Raw genomic sequence first — 19,909 nt, 5'->3', positions numbered from 1 at the left:
TATTGGAGTGTTACAGTGAGGGGTGTGGGGTATATCAGAGTGTTACAGTGAGGGGTGTGGGGTATATCAGAGTGTTACAGTGAGGGGTGTGGGGTATATCAGAGTGTGACAGTGAGGGGTGTGGGATATATCAGAGTGTTACAGTGAGGGGTGTGGGATATATCAGAGTGTTACACTGAGGGGTGTGGGGTATATCAGAGTGTTACAGTGAGGGGTGTGGGATATATCAGAGTGTTACAGTAAGGGGTGTGGGGTATATCAGAGTGTTACAGTGAGGGTGTGTGGGGTATATCAGAGTGTTACAGTGAGGAGGTGTGGGGTATATCAGAGTGTTACAGTGAGGGGGTGTGGGGTATATCAGAGTGTTACAGTGAGGGGTGTGGGGTATATCAGAGAGTTACATTGAGGGGTGTGGGGTATATCACAGTGTTACAGTGAGGGGTGTGGGGTATATCACAGCGTTACAGTGAGGGGTGTGGGGTATACCAGAGTGTTACAATGAGGGGTGTGGGGTATATCAGAGTGTTCCAGTGAGGGGTGTGGGGTACATCAGAGTGTTCCAGTGAGGGGTGTGGGGTATATCACAGTGTTACAGTGAGGGGTGTGGGGTATATCACAGTGTTACAGTGAGGGGTGTGGGATATATCAGAGTGTTACAGTGAGGGGTGTGGGGTATATCAGAGTGTTACAGTGAGGGGTGTGGGGTATATCAGAGTGTTACTGTGAGGGGTGTGGGGTATACCAGAGTGTTATAATGAGGGGTGTGGGGTATATCAGAATGTTACAGTGAGGAGTGTGAGTTATATCAGAGTGTTACAGTGAGGAGTGTGGGATATATCAGAGTGTTACAGTGAGGGGGTGTGGGGTATATCAGAGTGTTACAGTGAGGGGGTGTGGGGTATATCAGAGTGTTACAGTGAGGGGTGTGGGGTATATCAGAGAGTTACATTGAGGGGTGTGGGGTATATCAGAGTGTTACAGTGAGGGGTGTGGGGTATATCACAGTGTTACAGTGAGGGGTGTGGGGTATACCAGAGTGTTACAGTGAGGGGTGTGGGGTATATCACAGTGTTACAGTGAGGGGTGTGGGGTATATCACAGTGTTACAGTGAGGGCTGTGGGGTATATCAGAGTGTTCCAGTGAGGGGTGTGGGGTATATCAGAGTGTTACAGTGAGGAGTGTGGGGTATATCAGAGTGTTACAGTGAGGGGTGTGGGGTATATCAGAGTGTTACAGTGAGGGGTGTGGGGTATATCAGAGTGTTGCAATGAGGGAGTGTGGGGTATATTGGAGAGTTACAGTGAGGGGTGTGGGGTATATCAGAGTGTTACAGTGAGGGGTGTGGGGTATATCAGAGTGTTACAGTGAGGGGTGTGGGGTATATTGGAGTGTTACAGTGAGGGGTGTGGGGTATATCAGAGTGTTACAATGAGGGGTGTGGGGTATATCAGAGTGTTACAGAGAGGGGTGTGGGGTATATCAGAGTGTTGCAATGAGGGAGTGTGGGTATATCGGAGAGTTACAGTGAGGAGAGTGGGGTATATCAGTGTGTTACAGTGAGGGGTGTGGGGTATATCAGAGTGTTACAGTGAGGGGTGTGGGGTATATCAGAGTGTTACAGTGAGGGGTGGGGGGTATATCGGTGTGTTACAGTGAGGGGTGTGGGGTATATTGGAGTGTTACAGTGAGGGGTGTGGGGTGTATCAGAGTGTTACAGTGAGGGGTGTGGGTTATATCAGAGTGTTACAGTGAGGGGTGTGGGTTATATCAGAGTGTTACAGTGAGGGGTGTGGGGTATATCAGAGTGTTACAGTGAGGGGTGTGGGGTATATCAGAGTGTTACAGTGAGCGGTGTGGGGTATATCAGAGTGTTACAGTGAGGGTGTGGGATATATCAGAGTGTTACAGTGAGGGGTGTGGGATATATCAGAGTGTTACAGTGAGGGGTGTGGGATATATCAGTATGTTACAGTGTGGGGCGTGGGGTATATCAGTATGTTACAGTGAGGGGTGTGGGGTATATCAGAGTGTTACAGTGAGGGGTGTGGGGGATACAGTATGTTACAGTGAGGAGTGTGGGGTATATTGGAGTGTTACAGTGAGGGGTGTGGGATATATCAGAATGTTACAGTGAGGGGTGTGGGGTATATCAGAGTGTTACAGTAAGGGGTGTGGGGTATATCAGAGTGTTACAGTGAGGGGTGTGGGATATACCAGAGTTACAGTGAGGGTTGTGGGTTATATTAGAGTGTTACAGTGAGGGGTGTGGGATATATCAGAGTGTTACAGTGAGGGGTGTGGGGTATATCAGTATGTTACAGTGTGGGGCGTGGGGTATATCAGTATGTTACAGTGAGGGGTGTGGGGTATATCAGAGTGTTACAGTGAGGGGTGTGGGGGATACAGTATGTTACAGTGAGGAGTGTGGGGTATATTGGAGTGTTACAGTGAGGGGTGTGGGATATATCAGAATGTTACAGTGAGGGGTGTGGGGTATATCAGAGTGTTACAGTAAGGGGTGTGGGGTATATCAGAGTGTTACAGTGAGGGGTGTGGGATATATCAGAGTTACAGTGAGGGTTGTGGGTTATATCAGAGTGTTACAGTGAGGGGTGTGGGGTATATCAGAGTGTTACAGTGAGGGGTGTGGGGTATGTCAGAGTGTTACAGTGAGGGGTGTGGGATATATCAGATGTTACAGTGAGGTGTGTGGGGTCTATCAGAGTGTTCCAGTGAGGGGTGTGGGGTATATCAGAGTGTTACAGTGAGGGGTGTAGGGAATATCAGAGTGTTACAGTGAGGGGTGTGGGGTATATCAGAGTGTTACAGTGAGGGGTGTGGGGTATATCAGAGTGTTACAGTGAGGGGTGTGGGGTATATCAGAGTGTTACAGTGAGGGGTGTGGGGTATATCAGAGTGTTACAGTGAGGGGTGTGGGGTATATCAGAGTGTTACAGTGAGGGGTGTGGGGTATATCAGGGTGTTACAGTAAGGGGTGTGGGGTATATCAGAGTGTTACAGTGAGGGGTGTGGGGTATATCAGAGTGTTACCGTGAGGGGGTGTGGGGTATATCAGAGTGTTACAGTGAGGGGTGTGGGGTATATCAGGGTGTTACAGTAAGGGGTGTGGGATATATCAGAGTGTTACAGTGAGGGGTGTGGGATATATCAGAGTGTTACAGTGAGGGGTGTGGGATATATCAGAGTGTTACAGTGAGGGGTGTGGGGTATATCAGAGTGTTACCGTGAGGGGGTGTGGGGTATATCAGAGTGTTCCAGTGAGGGGTGTGGGGTATATCAGAGTGTTACAGTGAGGGGGGTGTGGGGTATATCAGGGTGTTACAGTGAGGGGTGTGGGGTATATCAGAGTGTTACAGTGAGGGGTGTGGGGTATATCAGAGTGTTACAGTGAGGGTGTGGGGTATATCAGAGTGTTACAGTGAGGGGTGTGGGTTATATCAGAGTGTTACAGTGAGGGGTGTGTGGTATATCAGGGTGTTACAGTGAGGGGTGTGGGTTATATCCGCGTATTAAGGGTGGGAGTTTTATCAGGGACTGTTGTGGTGTGGACTGGCTCAGATTATAAAGCCCCTCACGGTCGCCCATTTCACTGAGAGGGAATGTGACTGAGCCTCCCAATGCGCCAGAGAGCTTGCAATGCTCCAAGTCTGTCATTGCTTCAAAGCGTGTACTTATCTGGGAGAGAGAGACCAGTTGGCGCAGGAGATAAACTAATAAACAAGGTCAACTGAGTGAAAAGTGATACTGCACACTTAAACTGCCTCTCCATCCCTCCTGTCCCCCAAGGTGAAGGACTGCAGTGTTGTGCCTTTAAGCAAGAAATGCTATAGGCCCCATCTTGAGTTTCAATCTCTGCTGCTGTTCCGCGTCTCTCTACGTACAAGCCTCCTATCCATCTTCCTGTTAAGACCTTAAACCGAGGTCTCCTCCTGTCCCTCGCCATAATATCCCACAGCCGGATTCCCGGGAGTCCCCACCAATATTCATCCCTCATCCAACAGTCACTTAAAACAGATTTCATGGCCATTGCTTGCTTGTGGGAGCTTGCTGTGTACAGGCTGCCCCCCTGCCCCACGCCCCCACATGTCCTATGTTACAACAACTTACAGGGGTATTTCATTGACTGTGGAGCAGTTGGGGCGGTTTTTTGGGGAAAGCACTATCGATAGTCTTCATGTGTTTTACGAATTTTTCTCTCTGGTCAGTGTGGGCCTTGCTGCTACTCCTGTGAGATTCATAAGCATTCGCCAGACATGTTTGGTGGCCTTGTGGCACAGTGGTTAGCACTGCTGCCTCACAGCGCCAGGGTCCCCGGTTCAATTCTGGCCTTGGGTCACTGTGCGGAGTTTGCACGTTCTCCCCGTGTCTGCGTGGGTTTCCTCCGGGTGCTCCGGTTTCCTCCCACAGTCCAAAGATGTGCAGGTTGGGTGGAATAGCCGTGCTAAATTGACCCTGAGTGTCCAAAGATGTGTCGATTGTGCATGGCCAATCCATCTAACCTGTACATCTTTGGACACTAAGGGGCAATTTAGCATGGCCAATCCATCTAACCTGTACATCTTTGGACACTAAGGGGCAATTTAGCATGGCCAATCCACCCAACCACATCTTTGGACACTAAGGGACAATTTAGCATGGCCAATCCACCCAACAACATCTTTGGACGCTAAGGGGCAATTTAAATGACCAATCCACCTAACATGCACAGCTTTGGGCACTAAGGAGCAATTTAAAGTTAAAAAGTTTATTTATTAGTCACCAGTAAGGCTTACATTCACACTGCAATGAAGTTACTGTGAAATTCCACTAGTCGCCACACTCCGGCACCTGTTTGGGCCAATGCACCCTAACCAGCACGTCTTTCAGACTGTGGGAGGAAACCGGAGCACCCGGAGAAAACACACACAGACACGGGGAGAATGTACAAACTCCACACAGACAGTGACCCGAGCTGGAATTGAACCCGGGTCCCTGGCGCTGTGAGGCAGCAGTGCTAACCACTGCGCCACCATGTCGCCCATGGGGGATTAACATGCGCAATCCACCTAAACTGCACATCTTTGGACACTTAGAGGCAACTTAGCATGGCCAATCCACCTAACCTGCATTTCTTTAGACACTAAGGGGCAATTTAGCATGGTCAATCCACCTAACCTGCATTTCTTTAGACACTAAGGGGCAATTTAGCATGGCCAATCCACCTAACCTGCACATCTTTGGACTGTGGGAGGAAACTGGAGCACCCTTTAGAGTAATAAGGCACCTGGATGTTTCATTACATGGGATAATAAGAAGCAGAAGTAGGCCATTCGGCCCCTTGAGTTGCTTCCCCTGGCTGATCTGAGGTGGCCTGATGTCACAATCTCTGGAGAGGCACAGCTTGCTGTCGTACCCAAGTCAATAGCTTCAGGAGTGAGAACATTTGGAGACATCATTGTCAGGGTCATATCCTGACCTTGTTCTCAGGTAACCAGACTCAGCCACTGGAGAGCTCAGATTGATCCTTAGCAACAGAAGGTAATGTAACAAGGATAGACAGGGTCAAGCAGGGAGGTCAAAGAGAATCAATCAATCGCCAGTCCCTCCCTCCTGTTAGTGACAGAGTCAATGAGGCGCTCCCTGCACTGAAACCCCACCCGCAGAGTGGTGGGCCAGCCTCGGACACAACCGCGGCTGCATCCTCACCACAGTGTGCCCTCTCGCTCATGAGTGGCACGAGAACTGGGTCACCTCAGCATGCAGATCACTGACCCACTGAGAGCCAGTGAGAGCCCGGGAGGGCTGGGAAGAGGGGAACGTGAGGGGGAAAGTGGATGAGGGAGAGCTGCGTGCGAGGGTGGAGGAGAAAGAGAGAGAGAGAAAGTGAAGGGTTAGAGGTCAGCAAAAGGAGAGTGTGAGGAGGGAGAGAAAAACAGAGGCAGCGGGAGGGAGGGAGGGGGGACAGAGAGGACGGTGAGGCAGGCAAAGAGAGAGAGAGCGATAGAAAGAGGGAGGCACAGAATGAAAGGGTGCATGGTGGCGTAGAGGTTAGCACTACTACCTCACAGCGCCAGGGATCTGGGTTCAATTCCTGGCTCGGGTCACTGTCTGTGCGGAGTTTGCACATTCTCCCCACATCTGCGTGGGTTTCCTCCGGGTGCTCCGATTTCCTCCCACAGTCCAAAGATGTGCTGGTTAGGTGCATTGGCCATGCTAAATTCTCCCTCAGTGTTACCCGAACAGGCGCCGGAGTGTGGCGACTAGGGGATTTTCACAGTAACTTCATTGCAGTGTTAATGTAAGCCTACTTACGACATTAGTAAATAAACTTGAACCTAGAAAGAGGGAGGCACAGAATGAAAGGGTGGCACAGTGGTTCGCACTGCTACCTCACAGCGCCAGGGACCCAGATTCAATTCCGGCCTTGGGTGATTGTCTGCGTGGAGTTTGCATGTTTTCCCCGTGTCTGCATGGGTTTCCTCCAGCTGCTTTAGTTTCCTCTCATAGTGCAAAGATGTTCTGGTTAGGTGGATTGGCCATGCTAAATTTCCCCTTAGTGTCCAAAGGTGTGCAGGTTAGGTGGATTGGCCATGCTAAATTGCCCCTTAGTGTCCAAAGATGTTCCGGTTAGGTGGACTGACCATGCTAAATTGTCCCTTAGTGTCCAAAGATGTGCAGGTTAGGTGGATTGGCCATGCTAAATTGCCCCTTAGTGTCCAAAGATGTGTAGGTTAGGTGGATTGGCCATGCTAAATTGCCCCTTAGTGTCCAAAGATGTGCAGGTTAGGTGGATTGGCCATGCTAAATTGCCCCTTAGTGTCCAAAGATGTGTAGGTTAGGTGGATTGGCCATGCTAAATTGCCCCTTAGGGCAAGATACTCTGTTCGAGAGCTGGTGCAGACACGATGGGCTGAATGGCCTCCTCCTACACTGTATGGAGTCTATGAGAGAGAGGGAGAGAGAAAAGCAGAGAGGTAAGAGAGAAAGCAAGAAGGAGAGAGAAACAGGCATGAAGAGAGAAAATGGCAGCGGAAAGAGGAGAATGAAGGGAGAGAGGGGAAAGAAAAAGAGGGAGAAGGGAAGACCAGGAAAGAGGGTGAGCGAGAGAAGGAGAAAGATCGAGAGAGGCAGGGAAAAGGAGCTGAGCCAGTCAGGTTTTTAATCCTATCAGAAAGGTTTTTAAGGACATTATTCTCTTGTCTCACCGTTAACAGAGGGTAGGTAAACTGAGCTGCCTGAGAGACGGGGTGGGGGGATGGCTCGGGGGGTGGGGGGGGCGGGGTGCGGGGCGAGGCGGGGGGGTGGGGGGGTGTTGGTTTGCGGGAGGGAGAAGGTGAAAGGCAGTCAGTGATACAAATGAAGAACTTGCACTTAACGCGCTGGGGGCCCTCGCTCACAGCCAAGGGGGAGCAGTGTGTATAGTTTATCACATTGACGGTTCTGGCTGTAAAGAGGATCCGTCAGCGCCGCGCGCGCCCCTTCCGCCGCCTCCTGTCGGACGCGCAATGAGGCGGCAGATTGTGCTTATGGATTTCGCACCCTGGCAGGACGAGGCCAATCCCGAGGTTTTAACCAGTAATATTCCCTGTAAAAGCCAAGCCTCCCTTCAAACAATTCGCACAGAGCTGACAGTGACTGACAGTGACTGACAGTGACTGACAGTGACTGACAGTGACTGACAGTGACTGACAGTGACTGACAGTGACTGACAGTGACTGACAGTTCCGCAGGGGGAACAGAGATCCAAATATTTGCACTGAAGGGGTTTCGAATACACTGACATTAGACCCCGACCCTCTCCGAGGGCTGGACTGACATTTCAGCAAGTTAATGCAAAATACACCCGATCTCACCTCAAATTGTTTCATTCCCTGAGCACCTTCTCAAGTGCTTGCAAAGTTTATTTATTAGCGTCACAAGTAAGGCTTACATTAACACTGCAATGAAGTTACTGTGAAAATCCCCTAGTCGCCGCACTCTGGCGCCTGTTCGGGTAACACTGAGGGAGAATTTAGCACGGCCAATGCACCCTAACCAGCACGTCTTTCAGACTGTGGGAGGAAACCGGAGCACCCGGCGGAGCCTGTTTTAAAGTTAAAGTTTATTTATTAGTGTCACAAGTAGACTTACATTAACACTGCAATGAAGTTACTGTGAAAATCCCCAAGTTGCCACACTCCGGCACCTGTTCGGGTACACTGAGGGGCAATTTAGCACAGCTAATTTACCTAACCAGCACGTCTTTTGGACTGTGGGAGAAAACTAGAGCACCCGAAGGAAACCCACACAGACATGGGGAGAATGTGCAGACTCCGCACAGACAGTGACCCATGCCGGGAATTGAACCCAGGTCCCTGGCGCTATGAGGCAGCAGCGCTAACCACTGTGCCACCATGACACCCATGTTTTGATAGAAAGGAAAGCCTACTTTTCTGTGGCATCTTTAACCACCTCCCCACCCCCTCCCATCTTCAAGACATCCCATGGCACCCAGCAGCCAGTGTAGGAAAGTACAGTGCACACAGCAAGATCCCACGCACTGCAATGCGGCACTGATTAGATAGACGTGATTTTGGCCGAGAGATCAATGCTGTCCCTTCTGCCAACCAGGGATCTTTTGCCCCCACCTGGGCAGTAGGGGAGGGGGGGGTGTGGGGAGAAGAGGGGGTCTTCAGTGTCGCGTCTCATCTGCAAGGCACCAGTGGCAGTGTGCCCTCCCTCTCGGTGCTGCTGCCTGGATCATGTGTTCAGGCCATAGCTGTGAAGAGGGAAGATCTTTGCGGATCGACCAGGGAGGAATGTTATCCTCTAGATGAACTCCAAATCACACATTAAACATTAAACAGGCTGACAGGGCCATGATTTAACATTTAATGAGTCATCCCCCATGGCAACCAAGAGTCGACCTGGGTTCAAAGGTGAACAATGGCTTAGCAGTTAACTGTTCCCTGCTGCATTCTCCATGGCAATGCCTCTATGAGTCCACAAGCCAACCAATCAGCAGTCTCTTCTCATGCGGTATAAATTGTTGTTTCTTTTGAGATTAGGTACTATTGTGAATCTCTCCTGATGAGTGCAAGATGAAAAGCTTTGACTGCATGTCTCTTTTTCCAGCAATGCTTGGTTAACATTTCATCTGAAAAGGCGGCACCAACGACAGTACAGCACTCCCTCAGTACTGCACTGGAGTGGCCGGCTGGATCCATGAGTGTTCACTGGTTGGATGAACGTGGCCATCGAGGCATGCTGGGATATGTGAGTGGGCACATGAAATGTATTGTGGTCCACTACGAAATCCGTGCTGGCCACATCATTGTCCAGTTTGAACTGGCAAGAATGGACTCTTGGCTGGAGGTACCAGAGGGCAGCCTGCACCTATTGCAAATGTATCGGGGCAGCATGGTGGCACAGTGGCACAGTGGTTAGCACCGCTGCCTCACAGCATGAGGGACCCGGTGCTGGCCTCGGGTGACTGTCTATGCAGAGTTTGCACGTTCTCCCCGTGTCTGCGTGGGTTTCCTCCGGGTGCTCTGTGTCCTCCCACAGTCCAAAGATGTTCCGGTAGGTGGATTGGCCATGGTAAACTGCCCCTTAGTGTCCAAAGATGTATGGGTTAGGAGAATTTGCCATGTTAAATTGCCCCTTAATGTCCAAGATGTGTAGCTAAGGGTAATTGGCCATGCTAAATTGCCCCCGAGTGTCCAAAGATGAGCAGGTTAGGTGAATTGGCTATGCTAAATTGCCCCTTAGTGTCCAAAGATGTGCAGGTTAGGTGGATTGGCCATGCTAAATTGCCCCTTAGTGTCCAAAGATGTGCAGATTAGGTGGATTGGCTATGCTAAATTGCCCCTTAGTGTCCAAAGATGTGCAGGTTAGGTGGATTGGCCATGCTAAATTGCCCGTTAGTGTCCAAAGATGTGCAGGTTAGGTGGATTGGCTATGCTAAATTGCCCCTTAGTGTCCAAAGATGTACAGGTTAGGTGGATTGGCCATGCTAAATTGCCCCTTAGTGTCCAAAGATGTGCAGGTTAGGTGGATTGGCCATGCTAAATTGCCCCTTAGTGTCCAAAGATGTGCAGGTTAGGTGGATTGGCCATGCTAAATTGCCCCTTAGTGTCCAAAGATGTGTAGGTTAGGGTGGATTGGCTATGCTAAATTGCCCCTTAGTGTCCAAAGATGTGCAGGTTAGGTGGATTGGCCATGCTAAATTGCCCCTTAGTGTCCAAAGATGTGCAGGTTAGGTGGATTGGCTATGCTAAATTGCCCCTTAGTGTCCAAAGATGTGCAGGTTAGGTGGATTGGCCATGCTAAATTGCCCCTTAGTGTCCAAAGATGTGCAGGTTAGGTGGATTGGCCATGCTAAATTGCCCCTTAGTGTCCAAAGATGTGCAGGTTCGGTGGATTGGCCATGCTAAATTGCCCCTTAGTGTCCAAAGATGTGCAGGTTAGGTGGATTGGCCATGCTAAATTGCCCCTTAGTGTCCAAAGATGTGTAGGTTAGGGTGGATTGGCTATGCTAAATTGCCCCTTAGTGTCCAAAGATGTGCAGGTTAGGTGGATTGGCCATGCTAAATTGCCCCTTAGTGTCCAAAGATGTGCAGGTTAGGTGGATTGGCCATGCTAAATTGCCCCTTAGTGTCCAAAGATTTGCAGGTTAGGTGGATTACAAGCAATCAACTTATGTATTTTAACAAGAATAGCTCCGCCAGTCAACGTGATCATGGCTCATCCTTGGTGTCAACGCCTAACGCCAGAGCCTGCTCCGAGAGGGAATTCCAGAGACTGGGACCCAGGCAGCTAAAACAGCCAAGGTGGAGCGGTTAAGACTGGAATTGTACAAGAGGCCAGAATGAGAGGGTAGAGGTACCTCAGAGGGCTGTGGGGGTTGGAGGCTACAGAAATGGGGAGGTGGCTGGGGGGTATGGGGGGTGATGGGAGGGGGCAGGGGAAAGAGGGGGATGGCGGTGGAGCGATTAGGCCATGGAGCGATCAGAAAGCCAGGACAAGAATATTAAAATCAAAATGTTATAGGAGGACCGGGAGCTGGCGCAGGTCAGCAAGCGCAGGGGTGGTAGGGAAATGGGATTTTTCTTTATTCAATCACGGGACATGGGCGTCGCTGGCTGGCCAGCATTTATTGCTCATCCCTAGTTGCCCCTTGAGAAGGTGGTGGTGAGCTGCCTTCTTGAATCGCTGCAGTCCATGTTCTGTGGGTTGACCCACGATGCCGTTAGGGCTGATTGTTGCCACGGTCTTTTCCGACGCCTAGGTCGTGCCAGGTGGTCCGTGCAGTTTCATTCCTTCTAATTGACTTTGTCGCAAATGACACAACCAAGTATCTCACTCGGCCATTTCAGAGGGCAGTTGAGAGTCAACCACATTGCTGTGGCTCTGGAGTCACATGTAGGCCAGACCGGGTAAGGACGGCAGATTTCCTTCCCTAAAGGCCATTAGTGAACCAGATGGGTTTTTCCGACAATCGGCAATGGTTTCATGGTTGTAAGAGCAAATCACTGCGGATGCTGGAATCTGAAGCCAAAAGAGAAAATGCTGGAAAATCTCAGCAGGTCTGGCAGCATCCGTAAGGAGAGAAAAGAGCATTTGTCAAAGGGTCGTCCGGACTCGAAACGTCAGCTCTTTTCTCTGCTTACAGATGCTGCCAGACCTGCTGAGATTTTCCAGCATTTTCTCTTTTGGTTTCATGGTTATTATTCGATTCTTAATTCCAGATATTTTAAAAATTGAATTCGCATTCTGCCGTGGCGGGATTCGAACCCAGGTCCCCAGAACGTTGGCTGAGTTTCCCTGGATTAATAGTCTCGCGATAGTTAGTACCACTAGGCCATCGCCTCCCCATAAACCATAGAACCATAGAAAATTACAGCTCAGAAACAGGCCTTTTGGCCCTTCTTGTCTGTGCCGAACCATTTTATGTCTAGTCCCACTGACCTGCACTTGGACCATATCCCTCCACACCCCTCTCATCCATGAACCCGTCCAAGTTTTTCTTAAATGTTAAAAGTGCATTTTCCACTTTATCCGGCAGCTCATTCCACACTCCCACCACTCTCTGCGGGAAGAAGCCCCCCCTAATATTCCCTTTAAACTTTTCTTCTTTCACCCTTAGCCCATGCCCTCTGGGTTTTTTCTCCCCTAGCCTCAGCGGAAAAAGCCTGCTTGCATTCACTCTATCTATACCCATCAAAATCTTATACACCTCTATCAAATCTCCCCTCAATCTTCTACGCTCCAGGGAATAAAGTCCCAACCTATTCAATCTCTCTCTGTAACTCAGCTTCTCAAGTCCCGGCAACATCCTTGTAAACCTTCTCTGCACTCTTTCAATCTTATTTACATCCTTCCTGTAACTAGGTGACCAAAACTGTACACAATACTCCAAATTCGGCCTCACCAATGCCTTATATAACCTTACCATAACACTCCAACTTTTATACTCGATACTCCGATTTATAAAGGCCAATGTACCAAAGGCACTCTTTACGACCCTATCCACCTGTGACGTCACTTTTAGGGAATTCTGTACCTGTATTCCCAGATCCCTCTGTTCAACTGCACTCTTCAGAGTCCTATCATTTACCCTGTACGTTCTTCTTTGGTTTGTCCTTCCAAAGTGCAATATCTCACACTTGTCTGCGTTAAATTCCATTTGCCATTTTTCAGCCCATTTTTCTAGTTGGTCCAAATCCCTCTGCAAGCTTTGAAAACCTTCCTCACTGTCCACTACACCTCCAATCTTTGTATCATCAGCAAACTTGCTGATCCAATTTACCACATTATCATCCAGATCATTGATATAGATGACAAACAACAATGGACCCAACACCGATCCCTGCGGCACACCACTAGTCACAGGCCTCCACTCAGAGAAGCAATCCTCCACAACCACTCTCTGGCTTCTTCCATTGAGCCAGTGTCTTATCCAATTTACTACCTCCCCATGTATACCTAGCGACTGAACCTTCCTAACTAACCTCCCATGAGGGACCTTGTCAAAGGCCTTGCTGAAATCCAGGTAGACAACACCCACTGCCTTCCCTTCATCCACTTTCCTGGTAACCTCCTCGAAAAACTCTAATAGATTGGTCAAACATGACCTACCACGCACAAAGCCATGTTGACTCTCCCTAATAAGTCCCTGTCTATCCAAATATTTGTAGATCCTATCCCTTATCACACCTTCCAATAACTTGCCCACCATCGACGTTAAACTTACTGGCCGATAATTTCCCGGATTTCTTTTGGAACCTTTTTTAAACAACGGAACAACATGAGCCACCCTCCAATCATCCGGCACCTCCCCCGTGAATACAGACATTTTAAATATGTCTGCCAGGGCCCCTGCAAGTTCAACACTAGCTTCCCTCAAGGTCCGTGGGAATACCCTGTCCGGTCCTGGGGATTTATCCACTCTGATTTGCCTCAAGACAGCGAGCACCTCCTCCCCTTTAATCTGTAAAGGTTCCATGGCCTCCCTACCAGTTTGCCCTATTTCCGTAGACTCCATGCCCGTTTCCTCAGTAAATACGGATGCAAAAAAACCATTTAGTATCTCCCCCATCTCTTTTGGTTCCATACACAGTCGACCACTCTGGTCTTCAAGAGGACCAATTTTATCCCTCACTATCCTTTTGCTCCTAACATACCTATAGAAGCTCTTTGGATTTTCCTTCACTCTGTCTGCCAAAGCAACCTCATGTCTTCTTTTAGCCCTCCTGATTTCCCTCTTAAGTAGCTTCTTGCACTTTTTATACTCCTCAAGCATCTGATGTGTTCCTTGCTGCCTGTACATTTCATACAACTCTCTCTTCCTCTTAATCAGTGTTACAATCTCCCACGAGAACCAAGGTTCCTTATTCCTATTTACTTTGCCTTTAATCCTGACAGGAACATACAAACTCTGCACTCTCAAAATTTCTCCTTTGAAGGCCTCCCACTTTCCATTTACATCCTTACCAGAGAACAACCTGTGCCAATCCACACTTCCCAGATCCCTTCTCATTTCATCAAATTTGGCCTTTTTCCAGTTCAGAACTTCAACCCGAGGACCAGATCTATCCTTATCCACGATCAGGTTGAAACTAATGGCATTATGATCACTGGATCCAAAGTGTTCCCTCACACTCACATCCATCACCTGCCCTAACTCATTTCCCAATAGGAGATCCAATATCGCATCCTCTCTCGTTGGCACCTCTATATACTGATGTAGAAAATTCTCCTGAACACATTTTACAAACTCTACCCCGTCTAAACCTTAACAGTATGCGAGTCCCAATCTATATGTGGAAAATTAAAATCCCCTACTATCACAACTTTGTGTTTCTTGCAGTTGTCAGCTATCTCTCCACTGATTTGCTCCTCCAATTCTCGCTGACTATTGGGTGGTCTATAATACAAGCCCATTAATGTGGTCATACCTTTCCTGTTTCTCAGCTCCACCCATAGGGCCTCTGTAGACAAACTCCCTAATCTATCCTGCCTGAGTACCGCTGTAACATTTTCCCTGACCAACAATGCCACCCCCCCACCTTTTATCCCTCTGCCTCTATCCCGCCTGAAACATTGGAACCCTGGAACATTGAGCTGCCAGTCCTGCCCCACCTGTAGCCAAGTTTCACTAATGGCTATAATGTCATATTTCCACGTGTCTGCCTTCCCCACAATACTCCTGGCATTGAAATACACACACCTCAAAAAATTATTTCCACCACACTCTACCCTTCCATTTGTGATTTTTGTAAACCTGAACAGAGTTAATGACACAAGGGCAAACTTTCCCGTACCGCCCTGCCACGGGAATCGAGGGGGCGGACCGTGGAAAGGTCTGTCAAAGTCGGGCAGGATTTTCCAGTTTCGGGACGAGCGTGGCTGGAAAATCACAGCTCTGGCCTCCCTGCAACCCGGATAAATCTCTGCATTGTTTGGGATGTAGTCTAACTTCTGATGAGGAACGCCGAGGGAGATTTGCCAGCGAGGCAGCGGTGGATGGCAGACGTGCCACACTGGCACGGAGAGCTCATTAAGGCCACCCGCTCTGCCTTATAAGCAACAAGCTTCTGCATTTTAACAATAATAGCCTGCAGCGGGAAAGGAAGGCGCACAGTAAAAAAAACCTGACATTTGAAAATGAGAAATTAAGTTTTCACACCTGGCCTGCCATTGAGGGAACTCTTGACAGATTTATGCCCCATGATTTTATCAACAGGAAGTCATTAATCACTCGTCCTCTGTCCTCGCCTCTCCTGAAGGCGCTGACTCATGCCGGGGTATTGGTTTCACAGCCGATCGTCTCCCCTCCTGGCTCCTTCCCCAAGAGGTCAGTCAGCGGACAACAGTCCCGGCCTCCAGGAGTCAGGAGGCTTCTTGGGTCCGAGCCCCACTCAAATCCAAACCAGCGGTGGGCAAACCTAGCCTGGGGGGCAGCGGGGGGGGGGGGCTGTGGTGTCACATGCGGCTCATCTGGGTTCTGAGCGCGGCCCCCACCAGACATTTTGTTGACTGTTACCCATGCACGGGGTTGCCGCATTCCGCTGATTCCCAGCGGGGTATTTGTTTTCCTACTGATGTGACTGAAGTGATTCGCACTCGGACAATACGTGTTTAGAAGAGTGAGAGGGGATCTTATAGAAACTTAGAAAATTCTAACAGGATTAGACAGGGTGGTTAGCACTGCTGCCTCACAGTGCCAGGGACCCGGGTTCGATTCCCGGCTTGGGTCACTGTCTGTGTGGAGTCTGCACGTTCTCACCGTGTCTGCGTGGGTTTCCTCCGGGTGCTCCGGTTTCCTCCTATAGTCCGAAAGATGTGCTAGTTAGGGTGCATTGACCTGAACAGGTGCGGGAGTGTGGCGACTAGGGGAATTTCACAGTAACTTCATTGCAGTGTTAATGTAAGCCTTACTTATGACTAATAATTAAAATAAAGATTCAGAAAGAATGTTCCCAATGTTGGAGGAGTCCAGAACTAAAGTTTGAATTTACTTATCAGTGTCACAAGTAAGACTTACATTAACACTGCAATGAAGTTACTGTGAAAAACCCCTAGTCGCACCACACTGGTGCCTGTTCGGGTTACACTGAGGGAGAATTTAGCACGGCCAATGCACCCTAACAGGCACGTCCTTCGGACTGTGGGAGGAAACTGGAGCACCCAGAGGAAAGACACGGGGGGAACTTAAAGACTTGATTAGCTGTAAGTATTCGCATTCCAACCATTATGCATGTAAATTGAGTCTGTGTCTTTATATGCCCTGTTTGTGAACAGAATTCCCACTCACCTGAAGGGGCTTGGAGCTCCGAAAGCTTGTGTGGCTTTTGCTACCAAATAAACCTGTTGGACTTTAACCTGGTGTTGTTAAACCTCTTACTGTGTTTACCCCAGTCCAACGCCGGCATCTCCACATCATGGCTTTATCTAACATGGCAGAGAAAGGTGGTGGGTAGAGTCGGGGGTAGCAATGTACGCAGTTTGGGGGGGGGGGGGGGGAGATTGAATTTGAAATGATTGCAAAAACATCTTGCCCCCTTCACGACCCCGGTACCCACCCACAAGGGCAGCCTCAAAGGCAGGGCGGAGGAGGAGGATTGCGTTAACCACAACATAGGTACCTGATCCAAGAATGGTATTAATTTCCTTCTCTCGACTTGGATTAAATCAAAGGCAACTCCACCCACGATAGTCGTCTCACACCCTGGGTTCTGCTCCTTGGCTTGACTGAGTGCGCCGTGAGACAACTTGAGTGTTGGTGTGTAACCGGTGGGGTTGGTTCGGGTTAAGTACATTGTAAGTCTGTGCCAGCGATCGCAGCGCTCCTCCAGCAGGGTACGTGGCTCCCGAGTCGCTGGGGAAAGAATATCTGTTAACACGCATCACCTCCTGAAAAGTGCTGGGAAAAACTTTGAAATCTTTTATTTCTGAACCCGCTTTTGTCTCCCGTTCTACCAAACCCACCCCCTCCCCGGGTCTCTCACATTCCTCCTGACTCCATGAGTGGCACACACACTCACCTCGGGAACAGCCATTTTCACTCCGCTCAGCTCAAGCACAGGAACCCAGGCAGTGCCAAGGGTGTGCCACACAGTCGGAGGTGCCGTCTTCCGGGGGACAGAGAGAGAGACACTAAGCTGAAGTCAGGCAGAAGATCCCATGGCCGCTACTCAAAGAGGAGCTCCACTGGTCAATATTTATTCCTCAATCAACATCACACACAAGTAAAACCCCACACGAATGATCGGGTCACGATCACCTTGCTGATTGTGGGATCTTGCTGTGCGCACACCATCACCAAGTTTGCTGCATTATAGCAGTGACTACACTTCAAACAAAATATTCCGTTGGCTGTTAAATATTTAGGGATATTCCTTCAGTAGTGAAAGGCCCTATATAAATTTTTTGTTGAGAGGGGAGTTCTGCTGACAGGGGCAAATAGAATCCCCACTAAGAGACCATTTGGCCCATCGAGCCTACCAGGGGGGGTTAGGCCCACCAGACCCGAACCCCACATATTAATCCTGCTAATCACCCTAACATTAAGGGCCAATTTAGCATGGCCAATCCACCTGACCTACACATCTTTGGACGCTACGGGGTAATTTAGCATGGCCAGTCCACCTAACCTATAAATCTTTGGACTGCGGGAGGAAACCGGAGCACCCAGAGGAAACCCACGCAGACACGGGGAGAACATGCAAACTCCACACAGACAGTGACCCAAGCCAGGAATTGAACCCGGGTCCCTGGCGCTGTGAGGCAGCAGTGCTAACCCACTGTGCCTGCCGAATGTTCATGAACAGTAAAATTAGAAAGGGTTTCCAAAAAACACAGAAGCTCACAAGTGATGATTAGATTCTAGGTGTAGGAATTTGCATTGCAAATGTAAAAATAAATCGCTGACACAATCCATGACTTTGAAAATGAGACTCCGTATTCTGCTCCAATCGACTCAATAACACCTTGCATTTATATAGCACTTTTCTGTAATAAAACTGTCTGTGTGGAGTCTGCACGTTCTCCCCATAGGCTGTGCTAAATTCTCCTTCAATGTACTCCCTCGATGTGGAAAAGATTGAAAGGGTGCAGAGGCGATTTACAAGGATGTTGCCTGGATTGAGTGGCATGCCTTATGAGGATAGGCTGAGGGAGCTCGGTCTTTTCTCCTTGGAGAGACGTAGGATGAGAGGAGACCTAATAGAGGTATGTAAGATGTTGAGAGGCATAGATCGGGTGGACTCTCAGAGGCTTTTTCCCAGGGTGGAAATGGCTGCTACGAGAGGACACAGGTTTAAGGTGCTGGGGGGTAGGTACAGGGGAAATGTTAGGGGGTAGTTTTTCACACAGAGGGTGGTGGGCGAGTGGAATCGGCTGCCGTCAGTGGTGGTGGAGGCAAACTCAATAGGGTCTTTTAAGAGACTCCTGGATGAGTACATGGGGCTTAATAGGATGGAGGGTTATAGGTAGGCCTGGAAGGTAGGGATATGTTCGGCACAACTTGTGGGGCCGAAGGGCCTGTTTTGTGCTGTAGTTTTCTATGTTTCTATGTACCCGAACAGGTGCCGGAGTGTGGCGACTAGGGGATTTTCACAGTAACTTCATTGCAGTGTTAATGTAGGCCGACTTGTGATGAACAAAATAAACTTTAACTTTACTGGGATCCACAGAGAGCGGCGATGGCCTAGTGGTATTATCGCTAAACTATTAATCCAGAAACTCGGCTGATGTTCTGGGGACCCGGGTTCGAATCCCGCCACGGCAGATGGTGGAATTTAAATTCAATAAAAAATATCTGGAATTAAGAATCTACTGATGACCATGAAACCATTGTCGGAAAAACCCATCTGGTTCACTGATGTCCTTTAGAGAAGGAAATCTGCCTTCCTTATCCAGTCTGGCCTACATGTGATTCCAGAGCGGTTGACTCTCAACTGCCCTCCAAGGGCAACTAGGGATGGGCAATAAATGCTGGCCCAGCCAGCGACACCCATGTCCCACAAATGAACAATAAAAAGGATGTCAGATAAGCAGGCAGAGTCGAGGGGGGTAATGTTGACAGTAGAACCTGGTGTCAGCATAGCTGTGAAAACTGATGGGGAATGGGATCTCGCATAGAGGGTGAGGGTCTCACCTGCTGACTGGATAGTTGTGCTGCCTCTTTGGAAAGACTGCTGGGTCTGATACCAATCTGGCAGATGTGGGGGACACCAATGGGCTTTCCCCAAGAATCAAGTCCCAGGGGAGGGGTCCCACCAGCCAATCAGCGGCCAGCAGCTCTTGTGATTGACGGCCCAAGGGAGGAGGAAGTGGCTGTTGTCGGAACAGCAGCCCCAGAGAGTCCCAGGACCAAGGAGAAAGTTAATGGCTGGCTGGGGAATATTGGAAGAAAGGGCACAGTTGGCCACCTCCATGCTATGTCCTCAATGTTGCGCACATCCAGGGACTGCCCTCCTCAAGCGGACATGCAGCCCGTACAATTTTACCGCAGAGGTTAAGTGGTTGTTAATTGGCCAGTTGAGAGTCTCAAGTGGAGGCATGTTGGGAAGGTCATGTTGGGAAGGTCAAGTGGAGGCATGTTGGGAAGGTCATGTTGGGAAGGTCAAGTGGAGGCATGTTGGGAAGGTCATGTTGGGAAGGTCAAGTGGAGGCATGTTGGGAAGGTCATGTTGGGAAGGTCAAGTGGAGGCATGTTGGGAAGGTCATGTTGGGAAGGTCAAGTGGAGGCATGTTGGGAAGGTCAACCAGGGCTTTCCCTGCCCAGAACGTATTTCTGGTGGGCACGGGAAGGTGTCAGGGATTGATCGTGTGGCCAACCCACCAAAATTTCATGCCCTCCCACCTCTTGCAGTGGTGTAGTGATATCGTCGCTAGGCTAGTAATCCAGAGACTCCTCTGGGG

At 49.4% G+C, this 19,909-nt stretch overlaps 1 protein-coding gene across 1 annotated transcript in view; it reads left to right on the top strand.

Annotated features, from left to right (window-relative positions):
* The first annotated feature begins 9,205 nt into the window (after nucleotides 1–9,205).
* LOC144511500 (uncharacterized) overlaps nucleotides 9,206–19,909 on the top strand; it is an 81,623-nt gene continuing 70,919 nt past the window's right edge. The window contains exons 1-2 of the mRNA XM_078241886.1: nucleotides 9,206–9,355; nucleotides 15,228–15,419. Coding sequence (XP_078098012.1) covers nucleotides 9,206–9,355; nucleotides 15,228–15,419 — 342 coding nt within the window. The remainder of the gene's footprint in view (nucleotides 9,356–15,227; nucleotides 15,420–19,909) is intronic.

Source organism: Mustelus asterias, chromosome 24 (assembly GCF_964213995.1).
Source record: "Mustelus asterias chromosome 24, sMusAst1.hap1.1, whole genome shotgun sequence".
In the NCBI taxonomy this organism is placed as follows: Eukaryota; Metazoa; Chordata; class Chondrichthyes; order Carcharhiniformes; family Triakidae; genus Mustelus; species Mustelus asterias.
This window is presented reverse-complemented; position numbering and strand designations above follow the sequence as displayed.